The sequence below is a fragment of the Perna viridis genome, chromosome 13, assembly GCF_037379345.1.
Source record: "Perna viridis isolate PV_CMFRI_1.1 ecotype Kerala chromosome 13, ASM3737934v1, whole genome shotgun sequence".
Classification (NCBI taxonomy): Eukaryota; Metazoa; Mollusca; class Bivalvia; order Mytilida; family Mytilidae; genus Perna; species Perna viridis.
The window spans coordinates 13,977,469-13,997,559 of NC_142457.1; the positions used below are offsets into that span (position 1 = coordinate 13,977,469).

General features: G+C 31.8%; 2 protein-coding genes across 3 annotated transcripts in view; one reads left to right on the forward strand and one right to left on the reverse strand.

Annotated features, from left to right (window-relative positions):
- Nucleotides 1-13,057, reverse strand: part of LOC148599675 (presequence protease, mitochondrial-like) — a 33,716-nt gene extending 20,659 nt beyond the window's left edge. The window contains exons 1-8 of the mRNA XM_088557993.1: nucleotides 12,917-13,057; nucleotides 8,135-8,231; nucleotides 6,741-6,847; nucleotides 4,610-4,761; nucleotides 4,113-4,227; nucleotides 2,437-2,533; nucleotides 1,804-1,964; nucleotides 596-722 (exon numbers count right to left, since the gene is read on the reverse strand). Coding sequence (XP_088414119.1) covers nucleotides 596-722; nucleotides 1,804-1,964; nucleotides 2,437-2,533; nucleotides 4,113-4,227; nucleotides 4,610-4,761; nucleotides 6,741-6,847; nucleotides 8,135-8,231; nucleotides 12,917-12,966 — 906 coding nt within the window. The 5' untranslated portion in view covers nucleotides 12,967-13,057. The remainder of the gene's footprint in view (nucleotides 1-595; nucleotides 723-1,803; nucleotides 1,965-2,436; nucleotides 2,534-4,112; nucleotides 4,228-4,609; nucleotides 4,762-6,740; nucleotides 6,848-8,134; nucleotides 8,232-12,916) is intronic.
- LOC148599676 (uncharacterized) overlaps nucleotides 13,011-20,091 on the forward strand; it is an 89,917-nt gene continuing 82,836 nt past the window's right edge. For both annotated transcript variants that reach the window (XM_088557989.1, XM_088557991.1), the window contains exon 1: nucleotides 13,011-13,132. The gene's annotated coding sequence lies outside the window, so the exon portion shown is untranslated. The remainder of the gene's footprint in view (nucleotides 13,133-20,091) is intronic.

Consider the following 20,091-nt stretch of genomic DNA (forward strand, 5'->3'; position numbering starts at 1 on the left):
AACAAGATTGCTATGCATAGCCACATGTCCCCCACAAAGATGAAGTGCAAAAGTCCCACAACTGATGTAAAATTTGTCAAATCAAAAAAAGCGGTACAATATGATTAACTAAATTTTTTGTCCACTTTGAAACATTTATAACATGTATTATTTAAAATTAAAAAAAAATTTATAACCACAATTATGTTTTTAGGCAGAAATCACAAATAGTATCAACCACAAAAATTAATACATTTTCAGTACTTCTAGGATTATTGAAAGACATGACAGAGATTAATGTGAATTTATGTTGAATTTGATAGTAATAACAAATGAAAAATCATAAAAGTGGTTATTTTCACAATGATTTTATTTTCGCTAAATTCACAGTCAAAGTTAGAATGCAAGAATTAAATCACATGAAATATTGATGAAGATAAAATAAAGTTATTCTTTCATTAAACTTTCTGTCTGCCGCAGAACTTAAAAACAAATCTCACCCAGATTTTGAATAAAAAAGCAACATTTTCAACACACCAAAATAACCATATAGATGGCACAACAAAATATTGAAGCTTTTCCCATTAATATTTTTTTATAAGTAAATTGTACTTACTGCTTGAGACCATCTTGGTTCATTAGGAACACTTGTATCTATTTTTATTCTGTCAAACTTCTCTAAATAATTACCATTAATATACTGAAGATGTCTTTCTAATGGAAAGTCTCCATACGTGAAAAACCTGCATTAAAAAAAAACCTGAAGCTGCATATGTTGTCATGCTTGTTTGCAATACTCCAACTTGTACAGGAAGTTGAAATTGGACAGCAAACAAAACCACTTCCAACATATGCCCCATCTTTATAACGTCACATACTAAATTTGAACTAAATCAATACATTAGGAGTCAAATTTTGGACGGACATAAATTAAACACTGCAGGTACTTCCAATCCTCTTTTGCTATTTAAGTTACATTTAAAGAAGTTCATGATATCGGTTTAGTTCTTAAGATAATTACTGAGGACAATTTTTGTTATTTTGCATTCTCTCCAAAACATATCCCTTTTGACGATGAATATTTGTTCTCTTCATTCTACAGTCTGCTTACTTGCACGTGAACTTGTAGACTTTAATCCGTATCAAATGAGGAAACATAAAGACTTCTAATACCGGTAATTCTTCTGATAAGTCTTTGTCCCTGGATTATATTCTTTTGATTACTGCTATAACCTTGATTCCCTTGATTACTCTTGCACCGAGAGAACAGAAAAATTGCTTGAAGTTTACAAATATTCAGATTATTCTGTCAAATTTTGTACTTTTCGGTCATTTTCTGGTCATGTTTTTGGCAAGAAAATGGTGTCCACATCCAAGAAACAACTTCATATTTAGTAAATACATTCATTATTACATAGATTATCATATATAAAGACAAAAAGTTGTTTCTTGGGTAAAGACAGTTTTCTGGATGTAAACAAGTCCACAAATACAACAAATTTACACCTCTAAGCAGTTTTTGAAAAATGACATAAAATTGAGGCACCATTATGATGTCATTTCATTGAACTAATGCCAAAACTATCATTTTTTCTTATTTTCATATATTTTACAAACAACTTTCACGATGTTAAAACAAAGTTGATATTTTAAGGCAATATATACAGCTTAATGCCCCTACACCTTCTTTTTCAGCTTATGGTGCCAGATAACATAAACATGTATCCAAGGTCATCTCCAAGGTCATTCCTGATGTAATAACCTTATTTTCAAAGATGAATACCTGTATTTATGATTAACTAAAAGAAATACTACCAGCCTTACCTTGAATTTGTCGGATGATAGTGGGAAGAATGAAAATTTTTCAGATGATCCCAGGTCAGATCTGTAATTTTTGGTGGATCACCTCCAGACACAACTCCATATGTGTGACTTGGTAGCAATTTATTTTCTAAAGCTTGGCAGTAAATATTTTGTGGGTTAGACTGAAAGAAAAAAATCTAAGACATAAATTTGTAGTCATGTAACAACCCTTTGCAAAAACAGATTGATTTGAAAAGCTTGGAAACTAGATGAGGTGAAAAATGTAGTGCTTCAATTTATGGCAGATCTACTGAAAGAGTAAACAAGGGAACCAAGATTCTAGTGGAAATCAAAAGAATGTAATCCAGGGACAAAGACCAGACATGGTCAACAGACAAACATAACAAAGAACATAAAATAACCAAAATAATACATACAAAGTAACAAAAGTAAATGAGTAAATCTGACACTACTAAAAATTGGGAGCATGGACCAGGTGCACCAGTAGGGTAAGCGATCTCTGGTTTTCTAGAAACACCTGCTGAGTTGCTCATAAAAAGTCAAGTCCGGGGTAGACGAAAGAGGAGAGGAAAACTATGACATGTTGAACAAATCAGTTTTGTATACAACCCTAGGCTTTTCTCATGTACTTACAAAAACACCCTTCATCTCATTATAAACCACTCCTTTGAAAATAAGAGGAGTTGATTTGTCCTCTGGATCCTCATTTTCCAATCTCCATCCTTCCTGGCTGAGAAAAAAAATGTTAATATTATGTTTCTAAAAAGCAGATCCAGAGGGTTCTGTAATGCATGTTCATTGTATCTTTATGTTATATATACCTAGAAGTAAATAATTAAGCAAATTCATTGCTCAGCATTGTTTTTTAAATTCAACAGTACAAGGTATATCATGCACACTTTGTGGGTATATCATGCACACTTTTCCACTTTTGTATTAGAAAAAAAAATGTCTTAACAGTCCTTTTTCATATTCCCAACTTTGGCTTCGTTAACTTTTTAAGCTAAGGGGAGTAACTTTCTACAAATATGTCATCCAACAGACTGGCCTATTGTCAAATAGGAGCAATGGACAGCAGTAGACTTCAAATTCATATATTAAAGCTTACATATTTTTAAACAACTTATTTCAAACCAAAAAGGTACTTACTGAAGGTTAAACTAATTTCAGTTTCCAAGAAAAATGTTTGTTGTTTTTACTTTCCACAATGAGACCCCCAACGAGGTTGACGGGTGCTGGTTGGTTATGTCCCTTTGAAAAACTTGCTAAAATGGCTTGAATTTCGAAAATATGAAAAAGGACTATTAAGCCCATTTTTAGATCTTTTGTTTTTTTTTAATTTGTTCATTTTTCTTAACTTCATAGAAACATTTTCAATATTAATACAATAAAATCTCTCTAAACCGAACACCATTCGAACTGTAGAATTCAGTTGGTTTTGGAGAGGTGTACAATTTATCCAGGTTCAAAATGCTTTTAAACTGACACAATGGGACTTCAAAACTTGTCTGGTTGTTGCACTTTTGAGAAAAATAATGTATGTATTGAGCATGAAATTGGAACTTAGCAAGAGTTATCGTTCTTGATTTTGTTACATTTGGTTGATTATAGTAGGAGTGGAATATATGATTTTCTCAAAATTACAGATCTGAATATAGAAAAGACCGCTGTTGAGTTAAAATGTAGAATATGTAGACTGAAAACGCATTGTTTATTTTACAGGTTTTTTCACACTATGAATCACTTTACCATTGTCAATGTCTGAATTTTATCATGTTTAGCGGTATATGGACTTAAATCTTGGCAACAGCTGCCTAAAATGAACTAAATTAAAATTCAAAGGCTGATTCAGTTAGGAAAGGTTTCACTGTATACAAAGGCAGATTCAGTTAGTAAAGGTTTCACTGTATACAAAGGCTGATTCAGTTAGGAAAGGTTTCACTGTATACAAAGGCTGATTCAGTTAGGAAAGGTTTCACTGTATACAAAGGCTGATTCTGTTAGGAAAGGTTTCACTGTATACAAAGGCTGATTCTTTTAGGAAAGGTTTCACTGTATACAAAGGCTGATTCAGTTAGGAAAGATTTCACTGTATACAAAGGCTGATTCTGTTAGGAAAGGTTTCACTGTATACAGTAAAACAAAGAACTTAAACCTTGTAACATAAGATTTGCAGGATGAGGGACAATATGGAGGGGGGGGGGATCAATAGTGAAAAAATGTCAGGATTTGCAAAATTGGAAACCTGTGAATCAGTCAAATAATCAAATCCCTCATTTTGACGGGTGTAAAGGACACTACATACAAACCTAAAGTCTAGTTCCCTTAGCTGTGGAAAAAAGACAGCATCCATATACACTGATAACAGATTCTCATAGTCTTTCTGGTTCTGTGTAGAAAAAGGATACATGGTCCAATCACTTGCTGAAATATATGTAGTGTAAATAGTAAACATTTGTTGGATTTTAACTGCCAAAAACTAGGTTATTTCATTTAACCTGTTAAAAAAATTAGAAATGTTGATGAAATATGTTCTGAATACAACTGAAGGAAAATTACATTCTCCCCTAAAAAAATTAAGAAAATTAAAGAAAAAGAAAAAAAGTTGCTAAGTCTAGCGTGCTGTATGATTTCTCAGCCTGTGATGTTACTTCAGCATGTTTTTCTGCCTTCTTCACAAAATCACATAATGCAAATGATGTAAAAATGACATCCTAAAAAATCACTTTGCAAATTACAGTTAATGAATAAAAAGAAGGTTTTCAATTTTCAATGTTTAGTTTCTGAAACCTTAAACACACGATACCTGTCATAGCATTCATAAATGTAGACAACGATCTATTCAGCATCTTGAAAAATGGATCACGGACTGGAAATCTCTTTGATCCACACAATGCAGTATGTTCTAAAATGTGGGGTACACCTGTACTATCCATTGGTGTGGTTCGGAACATTACACTATAAAAAAAACGATGTCATTAAATGAAGAAGGTATACATGAATTGTTATTTAAGTACCATTCTGTGTAAGAATTAGGCATCTGGTTGCACATCATTTTCCCCAATTTAGTCATTTTTTTACATTCAATACATCTAGGAAACAAACAAAAAGCTATTTAAATTTATCCTGAAGTATTTGTGATGTAGATATTTTTTTTACTGTTTATGCAGGGAAAAAGTGTCAGAAAATTTTACCACCATTTTCTTGTAGTGCATTTCAACTAATTTTGACCTATCAATATATTAAAAAGGCAAATTTTACAAACACTTTGATGGTTATTTCTGGTGGTTAACAGGTATAAATAATTGGTTAATGCAATGAAATCTCTGCAGTTTTTTTCCCTTTGTGCGCCACACCTTATCTACATTTTGCCCGATTCTTAGACGGAGAAATACTTTTAAACCTTGAAATTATAAAAAAAAATTTTGTGAGGAAATTTCATCCCCAAGAAAGTGTTGATTCAAGTCCAAGAAAAGTATCATGCTTCCCCGCTAAGTCAGGTTAGTTTACGGAAGATGCATCCATAGAAATTTCTGACCAGTGATTTGAGCAATCAAAACAATAACGTTCTGTATGTGCTGAGATAACAATTTTTAAAAGAGAAATACTTGCTACTATTGTGCAATTAAATAAAATTTTCCAACAAAAGGAATGGTTCTATTTGCACGAATACCAACTCTGGATCTGCCATTGTGGTGATTAAGGTAACATATTTTATATAGTCTCAGTTCATCACATTTTTAAAAGTGCTATAAAACTAACACTAAAATACAAAATGAAAATAGAAATAGGCACACATTCAATACATTTTAAGTACTTCTCTGTCTAAGAATCAGGCAAAATGTGTATAAGGTGTGGCACTTACAGAAAAAAAATGCAGAGATTTAATTGCAGTATTCAAGTATTTATACGTCATGACCCCCAGAAATAACCATTAAAGTGTTTGTAAAGTTTGCCTGTTTTAAGATATTGATATGTCAAATTTAGTTAATATGCACCATGGAAAAATGGCAGGAAATACCCACTTTTTCCCTATATAAGCAGTCAAATCCATGTTACTGAAGTTTCAGGGGAAATTTAAATAGCTTTTTTGGTTGTTTCCTACATGTATTGAATATATTTGAGGCAAAAAAGACCAAATTGAGAAAAATGATATGCCACCCATTGCCTGATTCTAACATGAAATGGTACTTAAATGTCAACTTCAATAACATGCAAAGGAAAATAGAACACCTCACAATACTTTCTTGTATTTTTGTACTTTAAATGAAGAAGGTATACATGAATTGTTATTTAAGTACCATTCTGTGTAAGAATTAGGCAACTGGTTGCACATCATTTTCCCCAATTTAGTCATTTTTTTTTACCTAGATTACATTCAATACATCTAGGAAACAAACAAAAAGCTATGATTCTAACATGAAATGGTACTTAAATGTCAACTTCAATAACATGCAAAGGAAAATAGAACACCTCACAATACTTTCTTGTATTTTTGTACTTTAAATGAAGAAGGTATACATGAATTGTTATTTAAGTACCATTCTGTGTAAGAATTAGGCAACTGGTTGCACATCATTTTCCCCAATTTAGTCATTTTTTTTTACCTAGATTACATTCAATACATCTAGGAAACAAACAAAAAGCTATGATTCTAACATGAAATGGTACTTAAATGTCAACTTCAATAACATGCAAAGGAAAATAGAACACCTCACAATACTTTCTTGTATTTTTGTACTTTAATAGGTATCTTATTGTTACTTTTGAAAATTATTAATACATAATTATTTTGGGTTGAAAGTTTGAATGAGCCCTAAACTTAGAAAGTTCACATTCATTGTAAAAACAATAAAACAAAAATATCAGTGGGTACCCTAGTTAAGATATCAATATATAGTCCTTGTTTCTAAATTCTATGACAGACAGACAGACACCTGAATGCATTATTACTATCATCTCTAGCAACATGGAGATGTTCAGCTCCAGTTCTGTCATGATGTAGAACAACAGTGGTAAGCATCAACTCAGGAACCTCCACCACCTGTTATAAAAATTAATGTAAAGGTACATCTTTTGTACATTTTTAATGGGGTATATAACTGGTCATGTGACCCTGTGGTTTCATGACAATGGGTCCTCGTCTACCAATAAAATAAATGGAAATTCATCATTAACATAATATTGAGTTCAGTATTTAAAGCAAAACATCTTTTTTATGTAAAAATAATAATAAAAAGTGACAAATATCTAGCTCGCCATGATAAAAATGTTTAGAAAAGCATAAAATAGAAGATATGGTATTGTAATACAGCATTTCAAGATTCAGGAAGTAAATAATAAAATGCAGATCGGTCTTTGGATTTCAATTTGTTCTACATGGGAAATTCTGGAAAGGAAAATGAAACTAAAACATGACTTACAAACCCTATAGGAAGTACCAACACTTTAGTGGATAATAGCTTCACCATGCTGTAGATACATACAGGGCTACAAATATGTCAATCATTGTCCTACCTCCTCAGTGTTCAAGGAATTTTGAAACTTTATTTTAATTTCCACAGGAAAACTTCAAATGAAAATTAAGTTTCCCACAATTAGTCTGCTTTCCAGTCTTAATGAATTCTTTCAGAAATTAAAGTTTTGTACTTGCCAAAGGGAAAGGGGAACTGCACTTGTTGAGGGAGATGGAAGAGTGCAACTCCCTCCTTTAAACACTGAATGTATAGACTTGCATAACTGATAACCAAAAACCCTCAGTTTATATTAAGATGGCATTAAACATTGCAGATTTGGATGACAGCTTTAAAATTTGTAAAAAATACTTCATACATGTATCGGTTTGCTTTTTATACTTAGTATACTGCACAATGTCTTTTGTATTCACTGTAAAATAACATAGTTAACATTTTTTAAGTAATATCTTCTTGCATTTTTGCATCTTAAAAATACAAGTAGCACTTTGAACCACTACAAAATCAACAATTTTAAACATAAAAATGGGCTTATTTGTAATTTTGAGGATTTTTACACAATTTCAATAATCTTTCTACGAAAATCAGTCTGTAAATGTAAATGTGGAGGTACAATAGTTACTGGTTTTCAAAAATATATATCCTTGTCAATACATATCTTTGTAAGACCCATCTGCATTCAACACAAGTCTGCTATAAATATGCAAAAATATGCAAAAAACTCGCCTCATGATAAGTAAAGCATCAAAATCTGTTTTCAAAATACATTTTGTATATGAAAAATACATACATAATGATCCAACTTACTGTTATCCTCAATTAAGCAGATTCATCAAAACTAACCAAATTAATATTACCTTTTGGACTGTGTAGCCATGTATTTTATCCCCACTTTTGTATTTTTTAACATCACTCTGTACACTAGAACAAAACCGACATTGATGCAATCTTGGTCTGAAATCATAAAAAAAAAAATAAATAATGTAAATAAAAATGTATATACAGTGTACAACATGTTAAACAAGGGTTGGGAAGTCCCCACACCATGTTCAATAGGGTATGTAAGTCTTGTCATGTGACCCTGTGATTTCACGAGAAGGGGTCCTAGTATACCATTCAAAAGCATGAAGATTTGTCATTTAGAGAGCGTTGAGTTCAGTGTTAAGGGCAAAACATCTTCTTGTGTAAACAATATCGATAAAAATGACAAATATCTATTTCTACATGATTAAGGTATTAAGAAAAAACATAAAATAGAAGATTTTGCAATGTTATACAGTGTTTCGAGTACCCAGAAGTAAACAATTAAATGCAGACTGGTCTTCGGTTTTTAATACGTTCTACATCGGAAATTACGGTTAAGAAAAGGAAACCAGAACAAGACTTACATACCCTATTGGTACTTCAGAAATGGTGCATTGAAGCACAATCACCAAGGGCCTGAGTCCTTCACAGCAAATTTATAAATTCATAAGACTGAATAACAATGGCGTCTACATATCTCTTTACTCTCATTAATTAATCATACGTGGAACATATTTTCCATAAGTCTAAAATAAGTATCTTTTAAATATCTAGCCAATTAAAAAGAGTGTTGACAGACATTTCTTGCCACAGTTTCTAAATATATATCTACAATTCTTTTAGCCACTTATTGCTGGAATTTGATCTTATTGTCTAACATGCAAACAATGCAATAATTTGTAATTTTAAGAAAATTTTTCGATGCAGAGTGTTTTATGTCATTTCTATTTCAATCAAGGTATTGTTTTAGTTTGGAATCATTTTCGAATTTAGAAACTAACCCTTACAAAGTAGGGTTATCCATACTGGTATGACTAAGGGGTAAGGTTAGTTAAAAAAATAATAAAAGATAAAAAATGTTAAGGAAAACTTACAACCCCCCCTAGTCATGATGGCATAACTAACTCCCTTGTAAGGGGTTGTTTCATAAATCTTTTTTCTTATTTTGTTATATCAAAAATAATTCCAAATTGAAATAATATCTTGTTTCAATCCCTGTCTTTGTGAGCAAATTCAATACTTCAACCAATTTTTTTAATATACCACAAAAGGGGTTCAATAATGATAACCTCAAACCTTGCATCAATTGAGTTGTAAATGAACAAATATTTGTTTACTTTGTGAGTGCAACTGAGAAGATAAAAACAGTATATAGAATCAACAACTTTTTTGCTATAATTAAGCAACATGCCCACCAGTTTTTGCTTCTGGGGGTTCATGCAACCCCTGACCTTTGAATTGGAGGGTACAGAGAGTATTTTTTCAGGGTACCAAATTACCTGACATACTCTAATATTCCATGTATGATGTAATATGATATTTTTCTCAAAATATTGATGCATTTTGACAATACACATTCCGTTTCAGAGAATAAAGCAAACAGAGGACAAGAAATTTAAAGATTAAAATAAAACAGGGTAGAAAACTCACTAAAATTCTAACCAGTCCATAATACTATTTTTCAATATCTTATTATATTTTATTTATATGTAATTTTTTTATTATCTTAGCCAGTCCTGCCAAAAGTAGCCAGTCACGAGCTGGAAAGCAGGCTACTATTTCTTGCTCTGAATAAAACTAGAATATTGTTAATGTACAGAGATGTGCCAAAAAGTATATGGTCACTTGTTAATTTTCCACTTGGTTCTAAGCAAAATTATATGATTTGAAAGTAATTCTAGATTAATGTTCATGATTTTTGACAAATAATAAGAGAAATACATGTATCTGAAACTCTAAGAAGTGACAAAACCAAGATGTCAAGATAAAGCGACAAGAAGATTTTTAAATATTTATACTTATTAAACTCCATCATCTAACAGGTTATGGTCCTGCCATTATTATTTTTTTTAAAGAGAATGTAATCCATGGACAAAGACCAGACATGGAAAACAAACATACACAACAAAGAACATAAAGTAACTAAAATCATACATACAAAGTAACAAAAGCAAATGAGCAACTCAGACTCCACTAAAAAGCTAAACAAAATTAGGTCATCAGTGTGAGACACAAAAGGGTAGTCAAGAACACGTAAGATTTATCATAGCCTTTCGACAAATATGGCCTCAAATTTACGGCAAAGTTCACCCTGACTACGAACAAACCTGTGTATTTAGAATATTCTTAAGGCATAGCAAGCCATAGATATGAGAAAGTTACATCAATTTCACATTTATTGAAAGGTTATGATTGACCTTGTAAAAAAAACTCGGTTAGTCTTCAGTTATTGAACATTATTTATTTACTAATATAGGTTACAGACCACCAATTCAACCAATGAGCATTTGGAACGTACGCAAAAATAGTCCTACCCAGAAATTACCCCTGTTCCTCATAGTGCTGTGAAAAAAGTTCTCATCTTATTTAAAAAATTTAAACAGTTTCTGAAAGGAAAAACATTTCTGTACATTTTATAGGTGCATTTTGCTTCTTGTGATGTGAAGCCTAATCTCCATAATGATTTTTAAATGTACCCCTATCTTGTGAAAACACTGGGATTTCCCATGCTATATTTAGACCCTTCACTTCTGGTGACCAGTACTGCACTGCAAGTCTGCTAACCCCACATGCCATTCTGAGGATTGTGAGCTGACATATGTAGAATCATGCTGATATATAGTCATCTGCAGGTTAAAGTTAAGGTAAAGTCCAGAGAAGCCATTGAATATTGTGAAATTAGCATAGAAGCCTATGGGAAGTGGAATTAGTGGTTTTTAGCCTTAAGTTGAAGCCATGGCAAAATGAAAAGTTTCTTGAAATAGCTTTAAACTACTTGAAGATCTTGTTAACTTTGCCATGAGAGGAATACACTACAAAAATCCTTCAAAATATGCATTTTTTTAAGTTATAGGTCCAAATTATGGAAAATTGGTCTTTTTGGCTGATTTTCATGTCCTATCTTGTAAAAAGTGTAGAAAATTTAGTAAAAATATCAAATATTAAACTTTGAGGGCTATATTTACCTAAATATGTTAGTAATAAGCACTTGAAATCAAGTTTTGTGTAGATTTGAGCAAAAATTAGGTTAGAAATGAGGAAAAACTCACTTTCATTACTGCGGTTAAGGCCATATAAGCATTCCCCTATGGCAACATGGAAAATCCATTATTGAGCACTTTTTTTGCTTTAGGTGCCCTTTACTGGTCATGTTTTAATGTGAAAACACTGTATTTACAAATTTAAAGCCAAATATATCACCTTTTGTGAAAATTTAAAGATTTAGGATTTTTGACATGTGATCAAGAAAAAGGGGGAGGCATGTCAGAAATAAATTTTTAAAAACAGACCAATTTCTCAGAAAATGATTACTTTTAAAACTATTTCTTCATTAATATTGTTAAAAAACAAGTTGTGATTGATATTTTTTATTTGAAAAGTCAGAAAAAGTTCTTTGCAAATATTTAATGCATTTCAGTATGGTAGAATATTTTCACTTTTTTGCTGGCACAACTTGGTTACCCTATATTTAAAAATCAAATATTTAAAAAAGTGCTTGTCACATTTCACTGAAACTTTGCAAATGCATTCAGTATGTGTGTAGGAAGATACCTGTATAGTTATTTATTTTTTCTAAGACAAAAAGTGACTCTTTAGGTTACAGACCACCAATTCAACCAATGAGCATTTGGAACGTACGCAAAAATAGTCCTACCCAGAAATTACCCCTGTTCCTCATAGTGCTGTGAAAAAAGTTCTCATCTTATTTAAAAAATTTAAACAGTTTCTGAAAGGAAAAACATTTCTGTACATTTTATAGGTGCATTTTGCTTCTTGTGATGTGAAGCCTAATCTCCATAATGATTTTTAAATGTACCCCTATCTTGTGAAAACACTGGGATTTCCCATGCTATTTATAGACCCTTCACTTCCGGTGACCAGTACTGCACTGCAAGTCTGCTAACCCCACATGCCATTCTGAGGATTGTGAGCTGACATATGTAGAATCATGCTGATATATAGTCATCTGCAGGTTAAAGTTAAGGTAAAGTCCAGAGAAGCCATTGAATATTGTGAAATTAGCATAGAAGCCTATGGGAAGTGGAATTAGTGGTTTTTAGCCTATAGGCTCAACTTTAGTCGAGAAAAAATAAAATGAAAAAAAAAAATGAAAATGTCTACCGACCTACCCTATTTTTGGGAGGAATGTAACCGTAAACAGACATGTTTTTCTTTTTAGCCTTACGAAAGAGTAATAATATCAAGGGAACCAAGATTGCAGCAAAAGTCATCTGATTTTAAAGCATATCACATTCATGCCATTTCGGATGTTAAAAGAAAGCAAAAATCAGTGACAGAGAATATTTGAGCAACTTTGAAGACTTCAGTCTTTGATTATTTTTTTTTTTATTTCAAGGCAATATACTGCAATACTCCGCCAATATTATGCAATTGCCCCTGAAGAACATATTATTAAAAATTTAATTACATGGACTTGGGTAAAGTGAGTATTCAAGATCGCAAGACACACCCTCTCACCCTAAGTGGAGACAGAGTATGTGTCCGGCGGTATCGAATACTCACTGATCACAACTTGACACAAGCCCCTGTGATTTCATCTCTTTTTTCCAATGAAAATGCCAATGAGAATTTTTGGTTACTAAAGCTTGATATACCTTTTAGTGAGTGCTTTTGATAATTTTCCTAATCTGCTTAATCTATACATATTGAAAGCTGACGTTGATATTCTGAAAGTTCGAGAAGGACAAAAGTTATCTTATGTCAAACTTTCTGTATGGGCGCATCCATGTTTGAGGTCAGCAGTAAATAATTCGGAAACCAGTCAGGATGGCTTCAGGTGAACTTCCGGCGAGTTTGATTGATCAGTAATGGTAAGAAATGATCAATATTTTCGCAACATAAGGTGAAAAGCGGCATTTTTAAGTTACAAGCTGTATTTTATTAGTATAACTATCTATTGGCACCACTGACGATTGGGTTCGATTTTTGAAATAACCCCTAAATCTTAGCAACGCAGTGCATATCTGAAACCCCATTATTGCATTAACTGTCAAAATCACTTAAGTTACTCAGCACTCCACCCTTTCACTATAAACATTCAGGAAAATTTTCATTACTTATAGCTTTAAGATGCAGTAGGCGTTGCTTATAACAGTGGACACTGTGAGCTCTACCATACTTGTACCGTCGGACTTGCAAGAATATAGTTGGACATTAATTAAAACCCCTAATAGGCACATTTCTTTTGCAAGTACAAAACATTAATTTTTTTTAATCAATATTTTTATTTGGAAATCTGCCTTATTTAATAATGGGGATTTTTTTCAATGAATACGGAATGTTAACAAATGGAAGGACTAATATTGAAATTAACCTCTACACAAACTTTTTTAATACAAATTTTTATAATGGAAGTTTTCCTAGATCTTTTAGTGCCATTACATAAAAATAGAAATAGATATGACCCCAGTAAATATAGAGGAATATCTATTACTACAAATATTTACAAAGTTAATTATAATAGATAATGCTGAAATTTATGATTCTTTTAGAATAACTTAATAATCATTTTACAGCCAAATTGGTTTTAAAGATAAGAGTCAGACATCAGATCACATATTTACTATGAAATCTATAATAGATAAATATAAATCAAAGAAATAAAAGGTGTGTCTACTACCTATATAGACCTTAGAAAAGCGTTTGATACAGTGTGGCATAATGAATTCTTTTCTAAATTTTTAAAACATAATGTACCTAGCAAAGTCTAAAATGTAATATTGTATTTGTATAACTACACAACATTCAGAATCAAGTTTAATAAGGGAATAAGTGCCCCCCTTCTATCAGAAAGGAGAGTGAAGCAAGGGGGTGTTTTAAACCCTCTTCTCTTTAATTATTTCATTGATGATGTAACTCAAAAGCTTATAGATAAGAAACATGACCCAGTAGTCCCGGGCAGTACTTCAGTATTCTGTTGTATGCTGATAGTTTTGGTATCTAAAAGTAAGGAAGGTTTTCAAAACTATATCAATACCTTATATGATTATTGTACATTGTAGTAACTACAGATTAATGCTGATAAATCAAAAGTAATTGTGTTTAATTCTAAAGGTAAATTTTTTACAAAACATTTCAGGTGTGAGAAATTAAGTAGCAGTGTTTATATAAATCAGACAAGAGGTGATTCATGCATGTCAAAAACCTACCAACTTCGCTTTTATTTCTTGTTCAGAAACAGCTATGGAACATATAACCAGTCTTAGTTTTTCACTAAGAAGTTGCCCTTTTGAGATAAAATTTGTATAGATTTTACATGAAATTAGCATTTTGCAAGAGTTATGGGTGTTGATTTGGTTTGATTTGGTTGATTTTAGGCGGAAGTTAAAAGTGTAGTTTTCTCAAAAGTACAGATCTAAATACAGAAAAGGCCATTATCACATAAAAATATAGCATATGTAGACCAAAAAAGAATCAAAGAACATAAAGTGACTAAAATCATACATACAAAGTAACAAAAGTAAATGAGCAACTCGGACTCCACTAAAAACTGGGAGCATGGACCAGGTGCACCGGTAGGGTAAGCGTCCTCTGCTTTTCTAGAAACGCCCGCCGAGTTGCTCATAAAAAGTCAAGTCTGGGGTAGACAAATGAGGAAAGGAAAACTATGGCCTGTTGAATAAATCAGTTTTCGTGGTGCTGATGGATACACCATAACGATCAACGAGTTCGTTATAACGGCCATAAAACTTCTGTAGTGATGACTTCAATCTTGTAGCAACATAACCTGGCTGTAGTTGTGTATAGAAGTAAATGAAATATTTTTCAGAACTATCAATATTCTCAGTATAGGTACACTTAACTAAAAGACATACATGTGCAGTAATTTAAATTTTTGTACTTTCAAGTTTTTCATTTCATAATATTTTGCTATCAAAATCTTTTTGGGTAATATGCATGGTACTAAACACATTATCTGTCTTTTAGTTTAGGAAGTTACCGTAAGTGAATACAAATTTATAAGATCTATATATACTATAGTCCTTGAACCATTCCGCACAACAGTTTGACGGATCGATGACAGCTGACTGATTGATCACTGACAGATCGATAACCAATGACTGGTGACCCATCTGCTTGCAGTTTTGCTATGTAAAATGACAGATGATCTGTATCAAATATAAGAAATGTTAAATAAAAGTATAAATTGATGTTAAAATCTGTTGCATTATATACATATGTGTAAAATTGACAAAGAAAGCAACGAAAACAGTAAAATACATTGACCGCTCTGTGGTCATGTGATGCGATCACTGGTTTAATGTATCGGTTTGACAGATCGGTGATCGATAACTGATTGCAATTTTTTGTTGCACGGATCGGATCAGGTACTGTACATGCAGTAACTGAATAAACTAAGATTTACATTCTTCTAGATAAAACTTGCTTTCAATCATCAATGAAACTGAAAAAATTAAGATTTGAAAATGATTAATATAAATAAATATTAATTCTTATTTTTGACTTTTTATTTAATTATGTATTTAAAAAAACAATGAAAATCAGAAACCCAAAAATCCACAAATCATGTATCATTTGAAGTTAAAAATGTATTAAAACTTCCAAATCTGTTCACAATATTACTGTTAGTATCATTCAGGTAAAGTGTACGTCATAAATGATGAATAAATGATTATACACAACGTGCATACACATCTATTTTGTTAGGAAATTACCTCTACATGTAACTCAACTGTAATGTGGTTTATACCCCTTGACCACACCTGAGGCTGACCAGGTAATTTATGACCCCCTTGTATATTACATGTAAATTTGAGTTAATTAACTGAGGGACTCTGGGTTGGTGACAAAATTGATTTATTCTCAGTTTAATCAGTGTATGCTATAATTTACATGTACAGGTGTAATACATGAATTTTTAAAATGCATTCTCATAAAAAAATATGTCATTGACTACTTTTTCAAGTTTCCATGGACTGGCCGCAATGCATATACTCCTAACATATTTATACTCCCACTCAACAAGTGGGTGGTATATTGGAATCACCTTGTCCATCCGTTAATCCCCCATTCCTTTCGCCTGTTTGTTCATCCAACAAAGTTCTGTTGCAATTATCTTGGCTCCCAACGGATGGATTGATTTCTAAGTGGCTATATAAAGAGCATACATTGTAAGGGATTTTGATTGCTTTCAGAAATCTAGTTAATGTTTACCTTGCACAACAATGCATGCATGCAACTTTAATTGTATTATAATAGCATGCTGAAATTTATGGGTAGAGTACATTGAAATTGATACAAATAACTCAAAAAGAGAAAAAACTTATTGCTGTAAAACTGATATTCTAACAATTTATCAACATGCAATATCATTTGTACATTAAGTATATTAGTTTCCCTCTTTCATGTAATAAGTGGATTATATCCATATAAATTTCTATGTGATCATCAAAATATATGATCTCTTCAAAATTCATACTGAAACAATGAAAGATTTGAGTAGGTAGTACTTGGGTTTGTGTGGATAGGCGAAAGGTTTGTTGACAGAGGACAAACATGGGTAGACAAATATCTAATAAGTAAATATCCCTAACGCCCAATTTTTAAGGTCATGAAATATTATGAGAGTTTTATTGCAGTTGGGAGATTTTGGGTTTTGAAGATTAGATTTTATATCATCAATTTATCGGATCTAAACTTTGTCATTGAAAAATTTTCGATGGAAGTTTTTTAGGTTGCCTAAGTGATTTTCTTTTCATGGGTGGTAAGTTAATATTTTGTGAAGTCTTTTTTACAGTGTAGAATTTCTCTTTAATGGGTTATTTATATGTTGAACATTGTATTTTTAACACAATAAGTATCTAAGTATCACATATCTATTGCAGTATTGTCTGTCAAAGTTGGGTAGTTCATTTGTAAGCTTGGGATACAAATATTTAACACTAACTTCTTTAATGATGGTATTTAATGACACACATTTGTATGACTTAATTTAAAGGTAAAGAGCCTGTCAGCCTTATGAATTATCTAAATTTAGAAATTGCTTTCAATAGAAAAATATTTAATATTGTAACTTACATACACATCTTGCTAGAAGCATTTAAATTATAATCTGGATGATGGTTGTTACATTGTCTTTTTAGTTTAGTAAAAGATATACCAGTATTTAAGGCTTTGGCAAAGTAAGAGTAATCTCCCTTTTGAATTGCTCATTTGCTTTTGTTACTTTGTATGTATGATTTTAGTTACTTTATGTTCTTTGTTGTGTATGTCTGGTCTTTGTCTCTGGATTACATTCTTTTGATTACCGCTATAGGTTACAGACCACCAATTCAACCAATGAGCATTTGGAACGTACGCAAAAATAGTCCTACGCAGAAATTACCCCTGTTCCTCATAGTGCTGTGAAAAAAGTTCTCATCTTATTTAAAAAATTTAAACAGTTTCTGAAAGGAAAAACATTTCTGTACATTTTATAGGTGCATTTTGCTTCTTGTGATGTGAGGCCTAATCTCCATAATGATTTTTAAATATACCCCTATCTTGTGAAAACACTGGGATTTCCCATGCTATTTATAGACCCTTCACTTCTGGTGACCAGTACTGCACTGCAAGTCTGCTAACCCCACATGCCATTCTGAGGATTGTGAGCTGACATATGTAGAATCATGCTGATATATAGTCCTCTGCAGGTTAAAGTTAAGGTAAAGTCCAGAGAAGCCATTGAATATTGTGAAATTAGCATAGAAGCCTATGGAAAGTGGAATTGGTGGTTTTTAGCCTTAAGTTGAAGCCATGGCAAAATGAAAAGTTTCTTGAAATAGCTTTAAACTACTTGAAGATCTTGTTAACTTTGCCATGAGAGGAATACACTACAAAAATCCTTCAAAATATGCATTTTTTTAAGTTATAGGTCCAAATTATGGAAAATTGGTCTTTTTGGCTGATTTTCATGTCCTATCTTGTAAAAAGTGTAGAAAATTTAGTAAAAATATCAAATATTAAACTTTGAGGGCTATATTTACCTAAATATGTTAGTAATAAGCACTTGAAATCAAGTTTTGTGTAGATTTGAGCAAAAATTAGGTTAGAAATGAGGAAAAACTCACTTTCATTACTGCGGTTAAGGCCATATCAGCATTCCCCTATGGCAACATGGAAAATCCATTACTGAGTACTTTTTTTGCTTTAGGTGCCCTTTACTGGTCATGTTTTAATGTGAAAACACTGTATTTACAAATGTAAAGCCAAATATATCACCTTTTGTGAAAATTTAAAGATTTAGGATTTTTGTCATGTGATCAAGAAAAAGGGGGAGGCATGTCAGAAATAAATTTTTAAAAATAGACCAATTTCTCAGAAAATGATTACTTTTAAAACTATTTCTTCATTAATATTGTTAAAAAACAAGTTGTGATTGATATTTTTTATTTGAAAAGTCAGAAAAAGTTCTTTGCAAATATTTAATGCATTTATGTATGGTAGAATATTGTCACTTTTTTGCTCGCACAACTTGGTTACCCTATATTTAAAAATCAAATATTTAAAAAAGTGCTTGTCACATTTCACTGAAACTTTGCAAATGCATTCAGTATGTGTGTAGGAAGAAACCTGTATAGTTATTTATTTTTTCTAAGACAAAAAGTGACTCTTTAGGTTACAGACCACCAATTCAACCAATGAGCATTTGGAACGTACGCAAAAATAGTCCTACGCAGAAATTACCCCTGTTCCTCATAGTGCTGTGAAAAAAGTTCTCATCTTATTTAAAAAATTTAAACAGTTTCTGAAAGGAAAAACATTTCTGTACATTTTATAGGTGCATTTTGCTTCTTGTGATGTGAGGCCTAATCTCCATAATGATTTTTAAATATACCCCTATCTTGTGAAAACACTGGGATTTCCCATGCTATTTATAGACCCTTCACTTCTGGTGACCAGTACTGCACTGCAAGTCTGCTAACCCCACATGCCATTCTGAGGATTGTGAGCTGACATATGTAGAATCATGCTGATATATAGTCCTCTGCAGGTTAAAGTTAAGGTAAAGTCCAGAGAAGCCATTGAATATTGTGAAATTAGCATAGAAGCCTATGGAAAGTGGAATTGGTGGTTTTTAGCCTATAACCTTGGTTCCCTTGATTACTCTTAAAAGAGAATACCTGTGCATTCCATAGCATTGTTTTTTTTTCCATGATATGAAATCTGTGTTGCCAATTTAAATTCCAAATCTGCATGATATATTATAATTTAAAATATATATACATGTACATGTATATGACCTATACATGTACATGTATATATATGACCTTTTGACCCATTAATATAGATTTCCCAATGATTATCTATTATAAGTACATGTACATGTACTAGGTACTGGTTGACCACTTGATATTGTAAATAATCGTCTGCATGAATGCATGTATAGAAAATAGAATCTTACTATTGTCTGAACTATTTATATATACAGAGTTTGGATACATGTACATTCAAACAGGTACATGTATTTCAGTACATAAAATCTTAAGTACATGTACATTATCATGTACTTGATGTTTATGTATTTCACACCTACTCCATTTCTTGCTAGCAAATATATTGGACATTTATTGACCTGGAATAGACCATAAAATGATAATTAAACAACTATGGGACACTTCACAAATTATGGACAAGCTATTTGATCTTTGTGAGTTAAATGTAAAGTGTTATTTATGCCTGGGAATGTTGCTTTTGGTTTTGTTTCAGAATATATTCAGAGCGTTTCTATTTGACATGCATTTATGATTTTTAAAGGTAAAAAAGTTTG